At 53.7% G+C, this 24,192-nt stretch overlaps 2 protein-coding genes across 3 annotated transcripts; both read left to right on the plus strand.

Moving 5' to 3' along the window:
• Positions 1-1,828: 1,828 nt before the first annotated feature.
• On the plus strand, positions 1,829-14,648 carry TAF1C (TATA-box binding protein associated factor, RNA polymerase I subunit C). 2 transcript variants are annotated; one of them, XM_081929466.1, is made up of 14 exons: positions 1,829-1,992; positions 2,085-2,184; positions 2,895-3,007; positions 3,107-3,202; positions 3,909-3,979; positions 4,817-5,055; positions 5,881-6,009; positions 6,108-6,225; positions 6,908-6,979; positions 8,472-8,607; positions 8,774-8,902; positions 10,142-10,319; positions 11,360-11,497; positions 13,425-14,648. In XM_081929466.1, exons 1-14 carry the CDS (start codon positions 1,840-1,842, stop codon positions 14,594-14,596), a joined length of 2,844 nt encoding a protein of 947 aa, XP_081785592.1. In that variant the 5' UTR covers positions 1,829-1,839; the 3' UTR covers positions 14,597-14,648. The 2 variants fall into 2 exon arrangements, with proteins under 2 accessions (XP_081785592.1, XP_081785593.1); XM_081929467.1 differs by lacking the exon at positions 6,908-6,979.
• A 2,423-nt stretch (positions 14,649-17,071) lies between these two features.
• On the plus strand, positions 17,072-23,384 carry HINT2 (histidine triad nucleotide binding protein 2). The gene is made up of 5 exons (XM_081930071.1): positions 17,072-17,183; positions 19,379-19,522; positions 20,714-20,818; positions 22,632-22,704; positions 23,227-23,384. Exons 1-5 carry the CDS (start codon positions 17,121-17,123, stop codon positions 23,316-23,318), a joined length of 477 nt encoding a protein of 158 aa, XP_081786197.1. The 5' UTR covers positions 17,072-17,120; the 3' UTR covers positions 23,319-23,384.
• Positions 23,385-24,192: the final 808 nt, after the last annotated feature.

The raw sequence follows: 24,192 nt of genomic DNA on the forward strand, positions 1-24,192 counted from the left end.
TTCTGAGATTCCTCAAAGTCGGATGGCTTCCCTCCTGCCAGTCCTCGTATTACCCGGGGCTCCTGCCCCACTGGCGTTGGTGACTTGGGCGCCTCAGCGGCTGCTGCGCCCGCCCTGCCCCAACCCTTGTGAGCGCTGCCAGCGATGTGTCCAGGGCACACTCAGCCAGCAGCAGAACTCGCTGCATAGCAGGGGAAGAACATCACTCGCCACACTGCCCATTCTCACATTCCCCAAGGAGGAGTGGGACGTGTGCTCTGGCCAGTCCGGGGGGGGGGGCAGTGGCCTGGTCCCAGCAAGGCTTTCCCCATGACACAGCTCCCCATGCAGCTGAGTGTCGGGGGGGGGGGCTGCCAGTACTGTGCGCTGCAGAAAAAAAGCACTGGGTGGGCCTTTCCTCCACCTTTCTCACTAGCTGCTACGGATGCGGGTGGCGCTGTGGGTTAACCCAAAGAAGCTCTTGGGTCTGCCGATCAGAAGGTCAGCGGTTCAAATCCCCGCGACGGGGTGAGCTCCCGTTGCTCGGTCCCTGCTCCTGCCCACTTAGCAGTTCGAAAGCACCTCAAAATGCAAGTAGATAAATAGGTACCGCTCTGGCAGGAAGCCAGAAGCGGCTTAGTCCTGCTGGCCTCATGACCCGGAAGCTGTATGCCAGATCCCTTGGCCCATAAAGCGAGAAGAGCGCCGCAACCCCAGAGTTGGCCCCGACTGGACCTAATGGTCAGAGGTCCCTTGACCTTTAGGAGCACAATGGCCAGAGTTGGATGGAGAGCTGAGCTGGAAGCAGGAGACCCAGAGACCCGCTTGCTCTGTGCTGGGACTGTTTGGGGGTTGCTGCTGTGAGCCCCTCCAGCCTGCGCTCAGGTTGTAGAGCAGTGTAAATGAAACCGGATACCCTAAACAGCACAATGGCAGGACTCTTGAGCAAGAAGGATGGGAGGAGGGTGGCTGCAGAGGAAGGATCAGGCCCTGCCTGCTTAGCCTCTGCAGGGTGGGAAGCAGGCCCATTGCTAGGGGGTGGTGAGGAAGGCCCCCGCCAGGCGAGGGAGGGGGGCAAAAGCACCTAAAAATATGTCTAGAAATAAAAAGATTGGCTAGGAGGTGCAAGATCACCTAGCCATGGCTCTGATGACGAGACCCCCTTGTGGGATGGGCCCCTTTCTGGGCTGAAGGGCCAAACTCCTTGCACCTTCCGCTTGTCATTCGCCCATTCGCTCATGGCACATTGCTTGTGGCCAGAGATGTCTGGGCTGGACGAGAGAAGGGCAGAAATGAGTCCCAGCTGCCAAGGGAGCCCACGTGGCTCTGTGCCCGCTGCCCCCTTCCTGGCAGGGCGGAGGGCGATGGCCCTGCTCTTTGCACGGGGCATGCCTTGGGCACCGGGCTGTTTCAGCTGGAACTTGTGGGGACTCAGTTCTGCCCCCCCTGCCATTCCAAGAGAATGAGGAAGGTGAGTTTCGGCGCCTCTTCTTCTAGAAAAATAGCGCTGGACATTGCTGTGAAATGGGCCCAGCAAAACTTGGGGGTCAGCAAAACTTGGGGATTCCCCCGCCTGCATTTCCAGATTTGCCTTTCTCCCTCTCTAAGGAATCCTCACGCAACTAATGAACGGGTTGCTAATGGGCGTTTGCACAAGCAGAATGAGATTTGCAACGCATCTATATGAAATATCCCGGCGGCGCCCTCCGGCCGCTAGGGGGAGCCGGCGGCCCTCCCGCCCGGCCCCTCTCGGCCCCGCCTCCGTGGCCGCCCCTTCCGCCTGGCGCGCCCCGTGCTCTGCGAGCGCGCTCGGCTCTTCGGCTCCCTCCGCCTCCCCCGGCGCCGCGAGTTCGATCCCCGATGGCGGCGTCGGCCTTCCCGCGCGCCCTCTTCCCGGGCTACTTCCAGGCGGGGCCGCCCAGCCGCCGGCGCAGCGCCTCCCGGGCCAGCCCGCTGGTGGCCGGGTGGGGCTGCCACGGGCAGGTGCTGCCCGACCCCGCGGCGCCCGGGCAGGTGAGGGGGAGGGGCCGGGACCGAGGCGGAGGGGCGGGCAGCGGGGACCCCCCCCCTCGCCACCAACGCCCCCCCTTCTCTTTGCCCCGCAGGACCCGCCGCGCTTCGTCCCCCGCCGCCTCCCGAGGGCCGTCGGGGAGAGATGGACGCCCAGCGCAGCCGCCCCGCTGCCCCTGACGCCGCCCGCGGCCGGTGAGCGCCCCTCGGGCGGGAGATGCGGGAGCCCGTCGGGGCGCCGGCCTGAATCATAGGGGGGGGGCAGGTGAACAGACCACGCAGCTCATTTCCGGGCAAGCCCCGGCCCCTCGGAGTCGGCGCCCAGGTCAGAAGAGCCCGCCGGGTGAGGCCACCGCCCCCCCCCCCGTCTGGTCCAGCATCCTGGTGGCCCCGTGGGCAAAGAGCTGAGATAGACTGCCTCTCGGCCTGGAGGCTCCCGAAGAGAGAGCATCGGAAGACCCTGGCGGCTGGATCAGGCCAGAGCGGCCGTCCTGTTCCGGGACCCTCTTCTCCCAGGGGCCAAGCTGATGCCCAGGGGAACCAGGGGGCAGAAGACAGGCACAACTCGCCCCTCCGCTGGGCTTTGCTGCCTCTGGAGGGAGAGCAGAGCCATTGGGGCCGCCAAGAGCCTCTCCTCCTCCTCCTCCTGGAATTTATCCAGTACTCTTCTCAAGCCCTCCAGGATGTGGCCATCCCTGCCTCCGGTGGGAGGGAGTTCCACAGTTTAGCCATGCCCTGCTGGCGGCTGCTTCCTTTGGCAGGCTCCTGTGAACTGGCCGTTTGCCTTCTGGGGTGTCAGATGGAAGCCTCTGCCTGGAGACACTGGGGACCAAAGGCAGGGGCTCAGCCTGTGCCCAAGAGGCGCCTGCTGTGCCAGTGGCAGACAGACTCTCCTTCTCTCCCAGGCTGCAGGGTGCCCCCCGTGACTCCCCAAGACATCCTTTTGCAGGGCCTGATGCTGCGCTCCTCGGAAGCCACCAACTCTGGCGCTCAGGCTGCCCTGGGCTTCCCAGATCAGGTAGTCAAGAGGGGGCCACTGGAGGGGGGTGTTGGAGGGCATCTGTGGGGGGTGAGACCCCGGGCAAAGGCCCAGCCTGTCCCCTCTCTGCTCCTGCAGCTGGGCGCCTTCTTTGTGGACTATCCTGATGTGGCCTTTGGCACCATGGGGCAGCTCCTCCAGGACAACTTCCACCTGGGAGATGTGCCAGTCCAGGTGAGTGACCCTCCCTTGTCGCTGCTCAGAGAGTTGGGTCCTGCCCCTCTGGTGTGGGGCAGAGCAAAGGGATGCTGGTGGAGGGAGGAGCCTCCTTCAGGCGGGGAGTTTGTTTGTTTGTTTCATTGATAGCCCACCTTTTAAGACATGGTAATCCCCACAGAACTCTAGCCCAAGAGTTGCCATTAATTTGATTTGAACTGATTTTAGAATGAATTGATTTTAGATGCTGTATTATTTTACTGTTGTTAGCCATTCTGAGCCCAGCTTCGGCTGGGGAGGGCGGGATATAAATAAATTATTATTATCATTATTATCATTATGGATCTCCCCCTCCTCTTTTAATCCCCCCAACAATAACCCAGTGAGCTGGGTTGGCCTGGGCCCAGAGGCGCTGACTGGCCTAAGGTTCCTTAGCTTCATGTCCAAATGGGGGATTCGAACCCTGGTCTCTCAGTCTGACACTCTAACCACTAGACTGCAGTGCCGTCGTGACTTGAGGCATGCTTGGTTTCCCGTTCTCTTCGGTTCCCTCCTGGCTGCCCCTCTCTTCTCCTCCGTCAGGAGGAGCAGTGGCAAGTTCTGCTGTGCATCCTCAAACTCTCCCCACAGCCCTGCCAGGTAGGCCAGCCTGAGGGGGGGGGGGAGAGTGAGACTCTTTCTTGGGGCTTCAGCTGACCCTCTTGGCTGCTTCCATCCCCTGCAGAGGAAAAAGCGGCGCAACGTCTGCCGGGTGAGCCACCTGCTGAAGCACATCGATGCCCCTGATGCCGTGAGGTGAGTGACTCGCCTTGGTCAGGGTGGGGGGCAAAAGCGGGGCAGACGGGTCTTGGGGCTGGCACTCTGGGTTAAACCACAGAGCCTAGGGCTTGCCGATCAGAAGGTTGGCGGTTCGAATCCCCGCGACGGGGTGAGCTCCCGTTCCTGGGTCCCTGCTCCTGCCAACCTAGCAGTTCGAAAGCATGTCAAAGTGCAAGTAGATAAATAGGTACCACTCCGGCGGGAAGGTAAACAGCATTTCCATGTGCTGCTCTGTTTCGCCAGAAGCGGCTTAGTCCTGCTGGCCACATGACCCGGAAGCTGTACGCTGGCTCCCTCGGCCAGTAAAGCGAGATGAGCGCCGCAACCCCAGAGTCATCCATGACTGGACCCAATGATCAGGGGTCCCTTTACCTTTAACTTTTTAGATCAAGACCACCCCCAGAAACATCATACATGCATCACAGAAAAGGCGGTCTAAAACAGAAATTTGAGTCTTGTTTTTCTCCTGTCCTTGTTTATCTCCTGTCTGGCAGGTTACTTGATTGGATCCCCTGGGTAGCCTGGCCAGTCTTTTGTAATGATTCATACTTAGTTCCTGAGCCAGGTCACAGGCTCACACCCTATTCATATCTTAAATGTGTCCTTAAGACAGGATTTGTGAAGGAAAAGACAATGGGAAGGCTTTTCCACTTTCCTTTGACCTTGCAGAGAAAGCATTTGGTCAGTTTGGGACAGTTTGGGAATCAAAAATGGTTCCAGGTCAGTCTTCCTGTGCTGACCTATGTATGTGCTCGGTTGGCACACTTATGAACATTTCACATATATCTAAGACCTCAAAATTCCTATCCACAGCTGCAGCTTCTTTGGGGGCAAGAGCATCATGCGCCTGTGCCGGGACTGGCTCTTTGAGCTGCCCCTGGAGCTGATGGCCGACTGGCTGCACGAGGACCTGGCGGAGCAGTGGAGGCGCCTTTCCTTCGACGAGACCCCAACCGGGGGGGCCTTGGCCTGGCTGCCCAGAGAGGGCAGTGGGGGGCCGTCCTCCAGGGGCTGCCTGGTGTACCCTTCTGGGGAGGCCATGAACCAGCTCTGTATCCTTTTCCGTGGGCAAGAGGCGCTTGGTTGCAGCTGGCTGGCGAGGGAGAGCTCTGGGGCTCTGACCTTTCTTATAATAATAATAAATAATAATAAACTTTTATTTATACCCCGCCCTTCCCAGTTCAAAAACCGGGCTCAGGGCAGCTAACAACAAATTTAAAACACTTAATTATAAAAGCAGCATAAAATATGGTATAAAGACATGAATAACAATAAAATTCAAAAATCAATTAGATAATCCCCAGGGCTAGCTGGCTGAATTGGTCCTACTTGGGCCAGCGAGGATGCCAGGGGAGAATCAGCTGTGGGGTCTCAGAGCGGGTGATCTTCATAAAAGGGGAGGGGGAGGGAAGAGAAGGGAAATAAAAGATCAGGCTGAATTCAAATTAAAGGCCAGGCAGAATAGCTCTGTCTTACAGGCCCCACGGAAGGAGGTAAAATCCTGAAGGGCCCTAGTCTCCTGGGACAGAGCATTCCACCAGGTCGGAGCCATCACTGAGAAGACCCTGGTGGAGGATAGTCTGACTTCCTTAGGGCCCGGGACCTCTAAACTATGGTTATTCATGAACCTTAAGGTCCTCCGCGGGGCAGACCAGGAGAGGCTGTCCCGTTGATACCAGGGCCCTAAGCCACAAAGGGCTTTAAAGGTCAAGACCAGCACCTTGAACCTGACCCTATACTCTTCTGTGGATCTTGCATGTGGGTTTTCTGGGTGGTCTATCCCCACTGTTTGTCGTGTCCCTCCCCCTGCCAGACCTCTCCTTCCTCTCCCTTGAGACCCCCCCCCCGTACCCCTTCCTTAGCTGCTCCTTCATCAGGCTTCCAAGACGTGGCTCTGAAGCCCACCGCCAGTGGCTCCCTGAGGCCTCGAACCCGCGGCCGCCCTGCCCAGTTTGAGCTCAACGGCCGGGTCCAGCAGGTGGCAGCCGCCCAGGTGGATGGCATTGGTGAGTGAGGCGTCCGCCAGAAATTGCTGCCCTTTCTCCCCCAGTATTATTCCGAGGGTGCTAAGCCTGGTCTCTCTGCTCTGCACCCCCATGCGCAGACTTTGTTGGGGTGCGCTCAGGTTACCACTGCGGCGCATGGAAGATGAAGCCGGGAGGAGCCCCCGTCCTGCTCCAGGTGGTTGGCACAGAGACCCCTTGCTCCTCCATCGCAGTCAGGTAAGAGGGAAGCAACGGGGGCTTGGCCCACCTTTTAATTTTTTAAAAAACCTGCCCTTGTGATGTGGAGGCAAAGTCATGTTTGGGTTCAGCCTCCTCGACTCTCTGGCCCTTCTTGTTGCATTCCAAAGGCAAGGAAGGATTGGACCCTGATTAATAAAATACACACGAGGCTTGGCCAGCAAGGCTCTGGGAGGCAGTGAGAATAATAATCCGTCACACCCTGGCGCAGGCCCCTTTATTAACAAAAGAACTTTTAGCACAGCACTTGTAAGAACCAATCAGATGTCCTCTGAGCATTCCAAAAAAACCTACCATGTAGATACAAAGTCAGATCAGAGAAATCCTTGTAACTGCAAAGAAACTATTTCCTACTTGAGCATGCATACATAAGTAGACGTAAAGGGACCCCTGACCATTAGGTCCAGTTGTGGCTGACTCTGGGGTTGCGGTGCTCATCTCGCTTTACTGGCCAAGGGAGCCGGCGTACAGCTTCCGGGTCATGTGGCCAGCATGACTAGTGCAAGCAAGTCTAGTGGGGTGTAAATCTTGCTACTTGAAGATGGAACGGGGCTTGAGAGGCTGCAGTGGGGCAGGCCTGGGGCTGGAGCTAAGTCTGGGGAGGGGGCAGGGGTCTCTGCTTCCCCTGCTGCGCATGATGCCTCTCCTGTCCCCCTTGCAGCCCCCACCTGCCTGGCGAGCTCTCCTTCTGCACCCACAGCGGAGCCCTCTATGTCTGGAATGTGGAGACAGGGTGAGCACTTGGGGGGGGGGGTAATAAGGGTCCCCCTTGTCTTGTATGCAGATGAAGATGGATGGGGGGGGAGAAGACATGCTTGGCCCTGTCTCTAGAGGGGAGGGGGGCAGAGTTCAAAAGCCCCTGAAGATTACATTTTGGAGTGAGGAAAGGAAAGGGAATGAGAAGTTACTTTGGAAAAGCTTTCTTCCGATTTCTGCCCCCTCGAAACAGGCAAAACAGAAAATGTTGAAATTCCTTGGGTGACTTTCTCTCCCAATAAACAAAGGGCTGTTTTTTAAAAAAATTGTGGAGTTGGAAGGTTCCCCAGGGGTCATCTAGTCCAGCCCCCCCCCCCACACACAACGCAGGAATCTCAGCTAAAGAAGTCCTGGCAGCTGGCCATTTGACCCCTGCTGAAAAACCTCCAGTGAAAGAGAGTCAAGTGTTGGAGTCGTCAGCGACTCAACCTTCATATTTGGGGCTTCAGGTTTGAGTATTTGGGGCTTCAGGCTATGTAGTGAGATGCCCCGGGGCATGCAGTTGTGCCCTTCTGATCTGCAGACTCAGAGGCGTTCGAAAGGGAGACCTTCCCCCAATGCAACGGGGTGAGGCCCGTGCCAGCAGGCACCCTGGGCCCAGTCCCAGAAGCCAGCCCCTTCTCCTGCCCCCTTCCTGGAAGATTCAGGAGGGATAAAAGGAAGCTACCGTATTTTTCACGCCATAAGACGCACCTGACCATAAGATGCACCTAGTTTTTAGAGGGGGAACGCAAGAAAAAAATATTCTTTAAAAGGAGCGCTGAGCAGAGCCTGTATGCATCCCAGGCTCTGCTCAGTGCTTGCTTTAAAGAGCCACGCGGAGCGTGTGTGCGGCGCTTGCAGGCTTTTCCCCGAGGAGGGAGAACGGCAGCCCGTCACTGATGGGCTGCTCTTCTTCCTCCTCAGGGAAAAGCCCCCAAGAGCCACACACACGCTCCGTGCGGCTTTTTAAAGGGAGCACGGCTCTTGGGGGCTTTTCTGGGAGGTGGGGGAAGGGACAGAGGGGCTAAGCCAGAAGTTAGAACAGTGAGAGGGAGTGCTGCGCAGTTCTCCCTCTCGCTGTTCTGGCTTTTGGCTTAGCCGCACAGCCTGCATTCGCTCCATAAGATGCACACACATTTCCCCTTACTTTTTAGGAGGGGAAAGTTGCGTCTTATAGAGCAATAAAATTCGGGATTCATGCAGCCCATCGTTAGACTGTGGATCTCCCTGCCACAGGAGGCAGAGATGGCCACCAGCCGGGATGGCTTTAAAAGAGGATCCTGTTGGTGGGTTTCTCACAAACATCTAGCTGGCCCCTCTGAGAACAGGATGCTGGACTGGCCGGTTCCAGCAGGCTCTGAATATCCCCCAGAGCTGTGTTGGCCTGGCACCCTGAGGCTGGCATGGAGTGCAGGTGAGCCATACTCTGCCCCCGCTAGAAGAGCTGAGCCAAGCGCCAGTCCGACATGCCCTCTCCTTCTTGCCAGGCTCCAGCGGCTGCACCAGGACAGCGAGACCCTCTTCTTCCGGGACCCTTCCCCTTGGCGATGGAGCGAGTTTACTGCCCACCCGCGGGTGCTCAGCTTTGCCGACCGTACCGGCCTGGTGGGGATTGACCAGAGGGTGAGACTCCGGGGGGGAGGCGGGGGGAGGAGATGCTGCAAGGGGGCTCCGCACTTCCTGCTGCTGCCCCACCCAAGGCAGGTTCAGGGGACGAGAGGAGCCTCCAGGGGTGGCGCCAAGGGACCCTGCTCTCCGGGGCTCAGGCTGCTCCTCTTGGTTCCCCCAGGTGTCCTCTCAACATCGCGTGGAGCTCTTCAAGGTGGGGGGCGAGGCCGACTGCCAGCGGGGGGAGCGCGTGGTCCTCTCCAAGTACCTGGGCCAGGCTGAGCCCTACCAGCACCTCGTTGCCACGCAGGTGAGTGCCAGGGCTTTCCTCATCCTCCAGAGACGGGTCCTCTTGAGACTTCCCAAGCTGGAGGGGGGGTTAGGGTTAGAAGAAGGTTTCATTTTTGGAATAATAAAATTTCAGAGTACTTTTTACAGTTAGATCAAATATTACTGATTTGGTTGTACTATTAGAAATACATAGATCGATAATTATGAAATTTATTGTGAGGATTAATAAGTTAACATTATATTTGGACAACTTTTTTGCTGTACTTTATTGGAAGGATAATAATAATAATAATAATAATAATAATAATAATAATAATAATAACAACAACAATACTACAACAAAAATACTGTAATAATAATTTATTATTTATACCTTGCCCATCTGGCTGGGTTTCTCCAGCCACTCTGGGCAGCTTCCAACAAAATATTAAATACAGTAATGCATCAAACGTTAAAAGCTTCCCTAAACAGGGCTGCCTTCAGGTGTCTTCTAAAAGTCTGGTGGTTGATTTTCTCTTTGACATCTGGTGGGAGGGCGTTCCACGGGGCGGGCGCCACTACCAAGAAGGCCCTCTGCCTGGTTCCCTGTATTCTCACTTCTTGCTGTGAGGGAACCGCCAGAAGTCCCTCGGAGCTGGACCTCAGTGTCTGGGCAGAACGATGGGGGTGGAGATGCTCCTTCAGGTCTACTGGGCCTTTGAGGCCATTTAGGGCTTTCAAGGTCAACACCAACACTTTGAATTGTGCTTGGAAACGTACTGGGAGCCAATGTAGGTCTTTCAGGACCGGTGTTACATGGTCATGGCGGCCGCTTCCAGTCACCAGTCTAGCTGCCGCATTCTGGATTAGTTGCAGTTTCCGGGTCACCTTCAAAGGTTGCCCCACGTAGAGCGCATGACAGTAGTCCAAGAGAGAGATAACCAGAGCATGCACCACTCTGGTGAGACAGTCTGCGGGCAGGGAGGGTCTCATCCCACGTACCAGGTGGAGCTGGCAGACAGCTGCCCTGGACACAGAATTGACCTGAGCCTCCATGGACAGCTGTGAGTCCGAAATGACTCCCAGGCTGCGCACCTGGTCCTTCAGGGGCACAGTTGCTCCATTCAGGACCAGGGAATCCTCCACACCCACCCGCCTCCTGTCCCCCAGAAACAGTACTTCTGTCTTGTTAGGATTCAGCCTCAAACCCTTGGCGTCCCTCCCAGCTCTCCAGTTTGAGGAGTCTGTGTGCTGTGAGTGTTGCTCTCTCCTTCCGCAGTTCTCGGTCTACGTGCTGGACGAACGCTTCCCCCTGGTGCCCGCCCTCAGCTGGGAGCACATGATGCAGCGGCCGCCCATCTACGGCCTCCTCAGCCCGGCCCTCGCTCCGCAGCGCAGCCACAAGCTCCTCCTCGGCTCCCACCACGACCAAGAAATCTTGCTGCTGCAGTACACAGGTGGGGGGCGAGGCAGGGACTGGGGGTGCAGGGAGTGGACCAGAATGCCCCACAATTGGCATATGCACTTACTGGGGTCTGAGCGGGTGGTGGCTGACCAGAGACCTTGGGCTTGTGGCAGCAAGCACAACAGAGATGCGCAAAAGCCTCTCCTGCCAGGAAGTGGGCTGTTGAAAGAAGCAGAAGGACGGCGATGGCTTTAAAAGAGGAGACAACATTTGGGGCGGGGGGAGTCGGCTCCTGGCCAGGGTGTCCTGGCGATGCTCCTGTGGTCAGCAATGCTTCTAGATCCCAGTTGATCCAGCAACCAGGACGTTACCGTATTTTTTGCTCTATAAGACACACTTTTTCCCTCCTAAAAAGTAAGGGGAAATGTGTGTGCGTCTTATGGCGTGAATGCAGGCTGTGCAGCTATTCCAGAAGCCAGAACAGCGAGAGGGATTTCTGCGCAACACTCCCTCTCACTGTTCTAGCTTCTGGCTTAGCCCCTCAGTCCCTTCCCCCACCTCCCGGAAAAGCCCCCAAGAGCCATGCTCCCTTTAAAGAGCCACGCGGAGTGTGTGTGCGGTGCTTGGGGGCTTTTCCCCAGGAGGGAGAAGGGCAGCCCATCAGTCCCTTCTCCCTCCTCAGGGAAAAGCCCCCAAGAGCCACACACACGCTACGCGCGGCTCCTGAAAGGGAGCGCTGAGCAGAGCCTGGGATGCATTCAGGCTCTGCTCAGTGCTCCCTTTAAAGAATATATTTTTTCTTGCATTCCCTCTCTAAAAAAAATAGGTGCGTCTTATGGAGCAAAAAATACGATATGCTCTTGCACTCCTAAGTAGGACACCATGCAGCATTGAAACTATAAAGCCCCCTCTGGCAAGGTCTGCTGGTGCCCCCCAACTTCAGTGATGCAAGATTGGGTGACCCCACCCCTTTGGCGTGATCTTGCTGCTCCAGGGCTTTTCTGGTGGTATGAATCCTTGGGGGTCACGATGGGTTGGCTGCGCTGGGAGATGCGGTTGTGGGCTGGCTGACTGACCCACCTCTTTCCGCAGGTGGCGCCGACACCCCTTGCCAGCTCTGGGGCCCCCCACGGAAGGTCCCTTCCATCCTCGAAAGCCTGCCCCACTTCCCTGCGCAAGTGCCCATCCGGCAGGAGGCTCTGCGCCAGCGTCTCGCCCTGCCCACTGCAGGTACGTAAGGGGGGGGGGCTTGAGCCAGATCTGGAAGCAGCTTAGACACACGCCCTCCCCCAAGTGGTGAGCAAGGGCAGCTGTGCAGACCAGTCCCTTCAAAATCCGACCGAAAGGAGCGGACTTCATTGAGGGGACCATGTCCAGGAAAATGGTGGGAGGCATTGCTGAAGAGAGAATTAGCAAGTATGTTGAAGAACAAGCCTTGCTTGAAGCAGAACCAGCATGGCTTTTGCAAGGGGAAATCCTGTCTCATTAGCCGATGAGAATTCTTTTCAGAGCGTCCACAAGCAAGAAGAGAGAGGTGGCCCCACCAGGGTCAAAAGTTTCCCGGGCTTAGGGCAACTGAAAACCACTGTACAGCTCAGGGAATTACAGTGGTACCTCGGGTTACATACACTTCAGGTTCCAGACTCCGCTAACCCAGAAATAGTACCTTGGGTTAAGAACTTTCCTTCAGGATGAGAACAGATCTCCAAGTGCTTCAGGTTAAGAACAGTTTCAGGTTAAGAACGGACTTCCGGAATGAATTAAGTACTTAACCCGAGGTACAACTGTACTTTTAATTAGCAATCTCCCATTCAGCTTTGAAATGTTGGACTAGTGTAATTTAGCTCTTGAAATATAGGAGCTGTTTGTTTGTTTTTTAAAAAATATTTTTATTGCTTTTCTATTTTTTTCCATTTAAACCTACTTTTGACATGCTCATCTTAGCATCGACTTCCCTCTCTCCCGCTTCATGGTTTCCCAATTTATATCTTTATATCCTAGCATTTATTAGTTTTCCCTTTCACCTTATTCCTTCTGTTCTCTGATTTTAATAGGAAAAGGGTACATATCATGAACATTACAAGTCTTCTTACAGCCCTGCTAGGGTTGTTTATTGCTTACAATGTTCGTCTCCCACCAAGGATGCTGGACTCTCCTTCCCTGGAGGTCTTTAAGCAGAGCTTGATGCCCATATGCCCGGGGTGATTTGGTTGAGATCCCTGCATTGCCGGGGGCTGGACTAGATGACCCCGGGGGACCCTTCCAAGTCTTAAGATTATGTGACTCTGTGAGTGGTGTGGACAGATGTATTTGTGTAGTGCAGTGCTTAAGAGTGGTAGTCTCGTAATCTGATGAACCAGGTTCGCATCTCCGCTCCTCCACCTGCAGCTGCTGGGTGACCTTGGGCCAGTCCCACTTCTCTGAAGTCTCTCAGCCCCACTCACCTCACAGAGTGTTTCTTGTGGGGGAGGAAGGGAAAGGAGAATGGGAGCCGCTTTGAGACTCCTGAAGGGGAGTGAAAGGCAGGATATCAAATCCAAACTCTTCTTCTTCTTCTTTTGTAAAAGAAGATGTTCCACAGCCCTGACCCCTTTTACTTTACTTTTACTTTATTGCTTTATGACAGTCATAGACCCGCATAATTAATACATATAAATAAATAGCATAATGGTATGAATCTAAGCGAATAATCATGAAAGAAAAGGGAGCAACAACCAAACGTAGATTTAAACATATACATTGTTGTTGTTGAGTCGTTTAGTCGTGTTTGACGCTTTGTGACCCCGTGGACCAGAGCACGCCAGGCACTCCTGTCTTCTATGTTTAATTAAGTTTTCTAAACATATACATAGAAAACTTAATTAAGCCTAGATAATGGGAGAGTACAAATTTATAAGAAAAATCAAAAGATCAACACAGCTGTATGGGGTGGGCTTCAGAAGTGCGGATCCAACAATATGGGCCTTCAGTTTAGGATTCAATTGTAGCATAGACCATTCTTTGTTGGATATCTATCACGGCAGCGCAAAATCTGGTGACTGAATATGTGACTTCTGGGCTCTCCTGACCCCTCAAAATGAGGGGCCGGACTCTCTGGCCGTGCCCTCTTTCCTCCACCAAGTGCGGCCCCCCACTGACGGTTCTCTTCCACCCCCAGGCATCGCAGCCGCCCTTGGTCAGCAGGGCCAGAGTCAGACCCTGCTGGTCTTCCAGCTCTCTGAGGCCGGCGATCTCTTCTACCAGCCCTTGCTCCACCAAGAGGAGGACGAGGAGGAAGGAGGAGCCTCTGAGGGGCCACAGCCGGCCCCCGAAGCCCCGCAGGAGGAGGAAGAGGCGGATGCCCCCCGAGGCCCTGACGAAGCAGCCAGATCCTGCGAAGGCTCCCCTCCACTGCCTGCCGCGCCCGCAGCACCCCTTGCCCCCCCTGTGGCCGCCCCCTCCGCTTACCAGCGCTGGATCAGGGCCTTCCGGAAGGCCTGGAAGCGGCTCCCCGAGGCAGCCCAGGGCCGGGCGCGGCTGCCGGCCGTCCTTAGCCAGAGCCGCCTCTTCGCTCGCCGGGAGCTGCGGGAGCCGGCCGGGGATCAGGCCCCCTCCTACGGGGAGGCCCGGCAGCGCCTGCACCAGGCCATGCGGGAGAAGCGGGCCGTGTGTCCCCGGGAGCCGGCTGGCAGGGCCCCCTCGCCCCCCGGGCTGGAGCAGGAGGGCCCCCCGGGGGAGCTGGGCCAGCGCCTGGCCGCCTCCTGGGCTGGCGGCTGGGCCGACTGGTGGCAGGAGAAGCTGGGCGCCACCAAGGCGCAGAAGCAGCGGGCGCTGAGGGAGCAGCGGCGGAGGCGCAAGAGGGCACGGGGAACCCCCAGCCTCTCGGGGAGCTTCACCTCCACCACCAGCTACCAGTCAGACGCCAGCGACTCCTCCTGGTGGGCAGCCAGCAGCCAAACCCCCAGCGAGGCCCCCACCGACTCAGAAAGCCTCTACTCTCTGGCCTCTGCCACCGTGAAAGCCCCCTGCCTGGCGCCCGAGTCTCGCGTCTCCGTTCCCTGCTCCCCAACTGCTTCCCAGGGCCCCCCGCCCGACTCCCAAGGCCCCCGTGACGCTTCCCAGGGCTCCCCCTCGTCCTCGCAGCTGCTCTCGTCCCAGACCCTCTCCACCCGCGGAATCCCCAAGGAGCGCCGCCTGACCCTCCGCAACTACCTGGCCATCTTTGACGAGCCCGACGAGCCCCCGGCCGAGCTGCCAGCCAGCCAGGCCTCCAGCCGCGGGAGCCAGCGCCCCCTCCCCTCCTCCCAGGGCTCCCAGGGGCCCCGCAAGAGACCCCGCATGGGCTTCTGAGCCCCGCTCCTCCTGGTCAATGGAATAAAGCTGACTTTCTGCCCAGCTGGGCCTCGTGAGTCCTTTGGAATCTCCTCCGACAATGATTAACGACCTGAGCCTTTGATGAGGCTCCAAGCACGTTCCCCCATTAGGCAGAGTATCCAGCAGGCAGGGAAGGAGCCGAGACAATATGAGCTACATTGCAAAGAGATTTATTCCTAACTATGCAGACAGAAAAGAAATATACATGCTCTCTCTGTGAAAGCAGAGAACCAACTGAACAGCAAAGGAACGGGAAACAGTAACATCACATCTGTCTCTCGTCTTCCATGAGACTTCCAACAGCCTGGAATCTCTGGAATGCAACACAGAGTCTTGTGACTCCAAGCAACTGCACAGTGGCAACACACACAAACCTGACCGTGGCTCCCCACCTCCTCACGGGGGTCTCACCCCGGGGTTGGGGGGGGGCCTTCCGCCACACACACAGCAGGGTCCTCCTGTCTCCCCATCCCAACCTGCCTCCTCTGCCCTTTCCTTTTTCATATACCGTATATACTCAAGTATAAGCCGACCCACATATATGCCGAGGCACCTAATTTTACCACAAAAAACGGGGGAAACTTATTGGCTCAAGTATAAGCCGGTTCACCACACCAGAGGCTGGCGGCAGCGGCAGAGGAAGGAGCAGCCCAAAAGGACCCTCCCTCGAGTATAAGCCAAGGGGGGGCTTTTTCAGCATTAAAAATGTGCTGGAAAAGTTGGTTATACTTGAGTATATAAGGTATATAATATTTTATTGAGTTTCCATTTTATAATATGTAAATATATCCTTATTTTTCACATTATTTTTTGCTCAGATGAGCTGGTCAACTCCCCTCCTGCCTCCATTTTGGGGCCAACCAAGTCCTTGCTGCCCTAGTTGCATACAACCGATTTTATACTGAAATGATTTTAGAATGTTGTATCATTTTACTGTTAGCCGCTCTGAGCCCGGCTTCGGCTGGGGAGGGCGGGATATAAATAAAATTTTATTATTTTTCATTATTATAAACAATTCCTCTGCCCTTTCCAGCCTTTCCTCCGGGGGGTTGGACTAGATGACCCTCAGGGCCCCTTCCAACTGTACAGCTCTCTGCTTCCATGGGCTGCTGGCTCTGCCCCTTTCAGTTATGGGGCCCGGGGGGGGGGAGGGCTGGTCCACTTAGGGGGCCCCAGAGTGCTGCGAAGGGATGCAGGATTTGACACCCCCTTCAAAGCAGGTCTTTCCAGGGCTGGGGGTTTTGGGGGGGCAGCTTCCACCTTCATTTCCTCTCCACCAACCCCCCCTCCCCGTGGCTTGGGCCATGTAATGATGGTGCATAAAGAGAGCTGCCGGATCAGGCCCAAGGGGACCCACCTTCCCCCTCCTTCCCAGTGGCCCTCATCTACAGGTAGACTGCTTCTGGAGCTGGAGTTTCCTTAAGGTAGGAAGAGCCTGCTTGCCGGATCAGGACAACCGGTTGCCCCAAGGGGGGAGCCCTGCAAGGAGGATCCCAGCACAGGAACAACCTTCTCCCCTCCAGAGGTTTTCAGCAAATGGAATTTGCAAGCATTTCTGCCTATGACAGAAACGGGAAGTTTTTAGTGTTTGATATTTTATTGCTTTATTATGAATAATAATAATATTGTGTTGGGAGCCTCCCGGAGTGGCTGGGGAAACCCTGCCAGATGGGTTGGGTATTGAGGCGCAGAGTTAATAAGGCAGAGTTTTAAAGAATAAGAGCTTGACTGAGTGAAAATAAACTTCTTCATAAACAACATGGTTCCAAACAGTTTGACTGAGATTACACGCTGCTCACAACTGAGGCAGACTGACTCTGAAATCTTACAGAGAAGAGAGAGAGAAAATGACTGCTAAGTATAAATATGTTGTTGTTGTTGTTGTTATTTGACGCAGCAGAGCCGCAGCCCTCGAGAGCCGGCTCCTCCACGAAAAGCCATGCAAGGCCCTCACTGCCTCCAGTGCCAGATTGACGTCTAAGCCAAACAAGCTCTAGCTTAGGGCCCCACACTCTTGGGCACCCCAAAAAAAAAATCAAGGGGGAAAAAGCTGGATGTACATTTCCAAAATATAAGATAAAAAACAAATAAAACCTGCATACAGCAACCATGTTTTGAGTTGTGCAGGCTCCTAGGATGTAAGTCATGGGCCCCGCCTGCTCCCTCAAATATCACCGCTTTGCTCATTTCTCTATATAGGGTGCCTCCATTCTGCATGTGCAAATGGCTTTAGGTCCATCAGTGACCATCTAGCATCTATTCAACACCAAAAACAGCTACAATTTGTTGTTGACAAAGGACAGCTGGACATAGAAAGGGCCCCCTGACCTTCAGGAGCTGAGGGCCTCAATCCGGCCCTGCCCTGACTCCCTCCCGTGCAGGGAGTTCCGCAGGTTAACTCTGCGCCTCCTGCAGAGGTCTCGGGCCAGCGAAGGGTTAAGGACGGGGCGGGAGGACCCAGGCGTCCGAGGGGCGGGGCTCGGGCGGCAGCAGAGCGGGCATGGCGGCGGCGGCGCTGGCGCGGGGGGCGCTCCGACGAGGGCTGCTCGGGCGGCTGCAGCAGGTAGGGGGGCGCCGGACGCCTGGGTCCTTCTCCCGCCCCGTCGGGGCTCTCGCCTCCGCGCCCCCTGGGTCTTGGCTCTCGGGCGGAGGGGGCACGAAGGTCGCCCCGTCCCGGCGCCCGGGGTCCCCGCTGCTCCAGACCCGGGGGGCGGGAGAGAGACCTTCCTCACTTGGGGGGCGACGTGGGTGGTCTGCCTTTCACTCTCAGCGGGAAGCGTCTCTCTCTCTCTCTCTCCGCCCCGCCCCCCCCCCGAGGGAGACCTGGGCGGCTGCAGCGCCTCCAGCGGAGGACGGGAGGGGCGCGCACGGGGAAGCGGGGGCGCGCGAGGCTCATTTGTTGCGTCTCTCTCCTGCAAGGAGTGCAAGGCGACCTGGGTGGTCCTCTTCCTCTTCCTCTTCCTCTTCCTCTTCCTCTTCCTCTTCCTCTTCCTCCTGCCCAGTTCATCCTCACAACAGTCCCGCGAGGTGGGCTCGCTCCCAGCCCGGCCCTCTCGTCCGCACAACAACCCTGCCAGGCAGATCTGTCACCTTTTCCTTTTTTATTTTAATAATTTTTATTAAATTTAATATATAAATTATAGTACAAACCACAAGATTTCATCACGTATACAGTCTTTTTTTGGACTTCCATCAACACCTCTGATGATCCACCGTTTTCACCACTTCTTATGCATTTCTTAAGTTCATATTGCCTTTAATTATCTTAACTCCCCTTTATCCATTTTTGCAATACTTCCAATAATTCTCCTCACAAAATTTCTTGCAAACCTACAAAGGTGGTCTGATCATCCCAGTTACTTTTCAAATAGTCTGTAAATTTACTCCAGTCTTCTGTGAATTTCTGGTCCTGCAGATTTCGAATCCTTCCTGTTAGTTTATCTAGCTCTGCATAGTCCATTAATTTCATCCTCCATTCTTCTTTTGTCAGTGATTCTTCTTGCTTCCATTTTTGTGCCAATAATATTCTTGCTGCTGTTGTTGCATAAAAAAAAACTTACATTCTTCCCCCTTTTTTTAAGGGAAATTCCCTTACTCCGAATAGGACTCCTCACAAGAAAAGGGAAAAGTTGACAGCTATGCTGCAAGATGGGCTAGGCTGAAAGGAAGCACCTGCCCCCCCCAAAAAAAGTCGCCCTGTGGGGATTTACACCCTGGTCCGGCGCTCTAACCACTAGGCCACCGCTGCCCCACGTGGAAAAGCAGTTTGGGCTGCGGGGTTCTGGCAGGGGGTCTCACCCAGCCCCTATCTGGAAAGACGGACTTCAGGGAGTGAGCCCAGGGCCTTCTGCATGCAAAGCAGGTGTGTCCCCCCCCAAAGGACTTCTTAGAGCTGGAAAAGGTTCAGAAAAGGCAACAAAGCTTCTGTGGCAGAATGGGTATGATTGAAATCAAATCGGTTTAAATCACGATTTAAATCACTAGTCGGTAAGACTTGATTTCCATCATTTTTTTACAGAAAGACTCCTTATTGCTGGTATAATCTTAATATTTACAACCAGATGAAGGTTTCCTTTTTGAAATAATAAAATTTCAGAGTAGTTTTTACAGTTATATCCAAAATTACCGTTTTGGTCGTACTATTAGAAATACAAAGACAGAGAATTATGAAATTATTGTGAGGTTTAATAAGTTAACTGTTTAGATTTGAACAGCTTTCCTGCTGTACTTTATCGGAAGGAGAAAAATAATAATTCCCTTAATAACAATTTATTTAACTAAAACAATAACATTATAGCATATGTATCCATGTTTGTTAACTGTTGTGATTAAACCATTTTTTTTAAAAAAAACACAACAACAACCTTAGACTGAGTCTTAGCACACACGAAAAACTTAAAACAAATCCTTATTTCCTGATGAATAGCCTTTGGACTATAATGTAATTTAAATAGAAAATCTTTGGAAATATTTTTCCTCCAAAAGCATTTTATTTTAAAAATCCAATTTAAATTTTAAAAATCCGTTTTTTAAAAAAAAAATCATTTTGATCCATCCTGTGCTGTGCAGAATGGTGGTGGGGGGGGGAGGCTAGACTGAGAATGTGGGGGGCTCCCCCTCCACCAGGTTGGGAGGGGCTCAGAGGGGTCCCCCCTCCAGCCTCCATAGCCCTTAGCAGGAAGGCTTGGCGCTGCCCACCCTCCAGAGACTGGCAAGGCCTTTGCCCATGGCGGCTGATCCTTCCCTGTCTGCCTGCAGCCAAGGGCGTTTGTGGCCACCCAAGGGCCCCCCGACGGGGAGGTGGAGAAGGCCCAGCGAGCGGCCGAGGGGTCCGGCCCCACCATCTTCAGCAAGATCCTGGACGGCTCCATCCCTGCAAACATCATCTACAAGGACGACCAGGTGGGTACTGGGGGGGGCAGGAGCTGGGATTGTGCCAGCCTGGTGTGCCAGAACCGTTTTTTCCTCTCTCTCTCTCTCTCTCTCTCTCTCTCTCTCTCTCTCTCTCTCTCTCTCTTTGAAATATTTTTTATTGGTTTTTACAAGAACCAATTTAAAATAATGAAAAGGATTTTTTTTTTTTTACCATATCCACATATGAGATTCTCTGAATCTCATGACTCCCCCCCGTCCCCTGCGTGGGTCCTTAAAATACATTTTCTAAGACTACATATCAGTACGTTCTCTGCAGTTTTTATCTCTCTAAATTATCCATGTCTTTCGTTTCTTTACAAGTTATTTTATTATTTTATTTTTAATATAATATTTATTAAATTTCCATTTTGCATTAATTAAATACGTTTTTATTTTTTCAAGTTCATATTTGCTCAAATGAGCTGTCAACCTCCCTCCCTCCTCATGGTTACCTTCATTCTTTTATATATCAAAGCATTTGTACTTTTTCCTGTTTACATTTCGTCCATATCAATTGTCATACTTTTTAATAAATATGTAAAAATGTTCCAAAAAAGTGGAGTAAATTCATACAACATTTGAAAGACAATTGCAAGCAATTAACAACACCAGCAGGAATGGCTTAAGAAGACTTGTAAAGTTTCTAGTATATACCTTTTTACAAGTTATTTTTAAAGTGCAGCTCATGTTTTTATTTGTTTACAATGGTCTCCTAAATAAGTTATGAATTTTTGCCCATTCTTTTAAAAAGTCTTTATCTTCTTGAATCTTGAGTCTCCCAGTCACTTTTGCCATTTTGGCATAGTCCAGCAGTTTGGTAGAACCATTTTTTCCCCAAATTGCCCAGCTTCGCACTCTGAACATTCAAAAAAACACTAATACAAATACAAATACTAATTAGCACCCAGCCAGATGGGTGGGATATAAATAATAAATTATTATACTAATACTTATACTAATAATACTAATAATATATTTATACCCAGCCCATCTGGCTGGATTTCCCCAGCCACTCTGGGTAGCTTCCAACAAAAGTTTTAAAATACATTAATGTCAGGGCACCTTTCTCTGCCCCTCTGGGGTCAGGCAAAAGAGGCCTGGCACCGGGTGCTTGAGAGTCGTGGGACCCCCTCCCTCCCCCCCACAGGGCTCCTGACTCTGCCCCTCCCTTCTCCGCAGTGCGTGGCCTTCCGAGACGTGGCCCCCCAGGCTCCGGTGCACTTCCTGGTGATCCCCCGGCGCCCCATCCCCCGCATCAGCCGCGTGGCAGAGAGCGATGCCCAGGTGAGCGAGGGCAAGACTGAGGGCACCCCGGTTCTGCCCCAAGGGGGGTGGGGGTGGGCCAGCCCTGCTCAAAGGGGGAAGAGGATCAATAGGGAACTGGCGCTCAGAGATTGGGGGGGACCAGAAACCCTCAACCATGGCATAGAAGTGAGAGGGCAGCTGTCTTGGAAATGATAGTTTCATTAAGGAGGAATTCCAGGTCATCTAAAAGGAGCCTGGGGATTCTAGTCCTCATTAGAATCTCAAAGTCTCTATTATGGCCATATTCCAGAGGGAGCGGTAAAAAGCATCCCGGGCGAGGTGCTTTTTCTCTCACTTGTGCCCTTTCTTTCCCATTTGTGGAAAGTTCACATGTAATTTCCTTGGGGCAGGGACCTGCCTTTGTAATTTATTTCCTAATGCTCCTGCCAAACGTCACGGGCGCCAAGGGTCAGTGCTGGATTTACATATAGGCTAAACAAGCTATAGCTTAGGGCCCCATTCTCTTGGGGCCCCCAAAAAAATTTAAAGGGGAAGAAACTGGATGTCCATTTCCAAAATATAAGATAAAAAACAAATAAAATAAAACCTACATCCAGCAACCGTGTTTTGTGTAGTGTAGGCTCCTATGATATAAGTCATGGGCCCCGCCTGCTAGCCTGCTCCCTAAAACAGCACTGGTTTGCTCATTTCTATATTTCACTATTAATATACTTCTTAGTTGTGTTTCAGTTCAACAATTACTTTGATAAAGTACATATTTTGTTATGTGCAAATGGCTTTAGATACCTTTTAAGTCCATAAATTACCATATAGCATATATTCAACAAACCTAACTCTGGCCCTGCCAAGGGCACATTATCAATGCTCCAATGCTCCCAAAGCCCTTTTGTCCCTTATTTGAGGACTTTATTTGAGGCTCACCGTCTGTGGAATGCTCTCCCCAGGGAAGCTGGCCTGGTGCCTTCATTACACACCTGTAGGCGCCAGGCAAAAACGTTCTGCATGAATTAGGAGATAGTTTACAGAGCCAAAACGATAAGAGTATTTAGGAGAGATGAATCTTAGTGTGCAGTTAAAGGAAAGTTAGGATTACTTTTGGTTGAATACTACATATTTGATGTGTTTTTCTTTGTTGTGCTATGTTTTTTTCTTTTAAAACCAACAAGGTATATACGGTGGTACCTCAGGTTACATACACTTCAGGTTACAGACTCCGCTAATCCAGAAATAGTACCTCGGGTTAAGAACTTTACTTCAGGATGAGAACAGAAATCATGTGGCGGCAGCAGGAGGCCCCATTAGCTAAAGTGGTTCCTCGGGTTAAGAACATTTTCAGGTTAAGAACAGACCTCCGGAACGAATTAAGTTCTTAATGCAAGGTACCACTGTACTGTAGATATATAGAGATATATACAGTCATACCTGGGTTGAATGTGCTTCAGGTTGGGCACTTTCGGGTTGCGCTCCGCAGCAACCCAGAAGTAATGGAGCGCGTTACTTCCAGGTTTCGCAGCTTGGGCATGCGCAGACGGTCAAAATGACATCATGTGCATGCGCAGAAGCGGCAAAACGCGACACACACACACACGCACAGACATGCCGTTGCATCTTACATTCCATTCAGGATGTGAATGGGGCTCCAGAATGGATCCCGTTCGCATCCGGAGGTACCACTAGATAGATAGGTAGATAGATAGAGATATATAAAATAAAAATCAATAAATAATAATAATAAGAATCTGCCTGCAACACAGGGGCTGGGTGGGGGTCCCCGCCTGGCCCTGTGGGTCTCAGAGCCACCCCTTGACCCCTTCCCCTCCCCTGTCCCCAGCTCCTGGGCCACCTGCTGCTGGTGGCCAGCCAGACGGCGAAGGCCGAGGGCCTGGAGGACGGCTACCGGGTGGGTGAGTAGCAGCCCAGAACACCAACCCCCTGCCCCCCACCCCGCGAAATCCTGCCCCTCTGCCCTGGGCTAGAGAGGGGGTTTGGTCCACCCTGGAGGCTGGCAGGAATCCTGTGTGTATCCCTCTGGGACATTGTCCTCCCGTGACCCCAAGATGCCTGAGCCCCCTTGGAGTCCGGGAAGGGGCACTGTGCCCCTCTGAATCCCGCATGCCTCTTGAGGGGGGCACCATCCCCCTGGAACAACCCTCTCTGGGAGCGCCAGCCGCCCTCCTCCTTTCACCTGGGCGGCCACTGCATGCTGCCCTCTCTGCACAGCAGCCCTGCGAGGTAGACCAGGCGCAGAGAGAGGGCCTGGCTATCCTGCCCCCCAAGTTGCCCCTCTGGAGCCAGATTGTGGGGCCCTCTCCCTCCTCCTGGGCTGGGGCCCTTGCCTTGGGGCCCCGGGGCCCTTCTCCCCTGCGCTCTCCCTGCAGCATCAGAGCCCCCTGCCAATCATTCTTCCACCCTTTCTTCTCTTTCAGTGATCAACGATGGGAAGCAGGGGGCCCAGTCCGTCTACCACCTCCACCTCCACGTGCTGGGCGGGCGTCAGATGGGCTGGCCCCCCGGCTGAGCCCCCAGCCCCTCAGCTGGGCCGCAAGGGAGCCACCCTGGAATAAACGCAACAGCAGCCCTGGGACCCGGTCGGCGTGGTCTTTGCTTCGGGTGGGTCCTGGGGGCGCCTGCTTCTCCTTCTCCCTAGGGCAGCTGGGGCTTCGTCTGGCTCACAGCTCCTGCTCTTCCCCCCAGAGAAGGGTGCAGAATCAGATAATGATGGAGCTGTGGAATTGGGAGGGACCCTTGAAGGTCCTCAGTCCAACCCCCAGGAATGTGGGAAGCGGGACTTAACACACTTTCCCTGCTGCAGGAGACCCTTTGCCCGGATCTGATCCCTCAGAGACTCTGAGCTTAGGGACGTTGATTGCAAGAATTGCATGCTGAATAGGAAAGATCCCCTCTTGCAATTGTTATAAGAAAAACCTGCTCCTTTTCCCATCATGGGGTATTCCAGAGCCCATATAGTGTCCTAAAGTGGGTTCCCTATTGGTAGGGAAAAATATTGAGAAGCAAAGCAACTAGTAAGCCTGATCTTTATTAAAGTGTTGCAACAGGGTCTTTCACTCCCCACACGTAGGAGGGAGGAGGAACCCAGAACATTGGTGTGCAAGCCTCTATATAGATTTTTGAAATTGCCTCCCCTGTAGGTCAAGGTTAAGGTAAAGGGACCCCTGACCGTTAGGTCCAGCCGTGGCCGACTCTGGGGTTGCAGCACTCATCTCGCTTTACAGGCTGAGGGAGCCGGCGTACAGCTTCCGGGTCATGTGGCCAGCAGGACTAAGCCACTTCAGGCGAACCAGAGCAGCGCACGGAAACGCCGTTTACCTTCCCGCCGGAGCAGTACCTATTTATCTACTTGCACCCGGGGGTGCTTTCGAACTGCTAGGTTG

Source organism: Podarcis melisellensis (assembly GCF_964234715.1).
Source record: "Podarcis melisellensis genome assembly, chromosome: 11".
NCBI lineage: Eukaryota > Metazoa > Chordata > Lepidosauria > Squamata > Lacertidae > Podarcis > Podarcis melisellensis.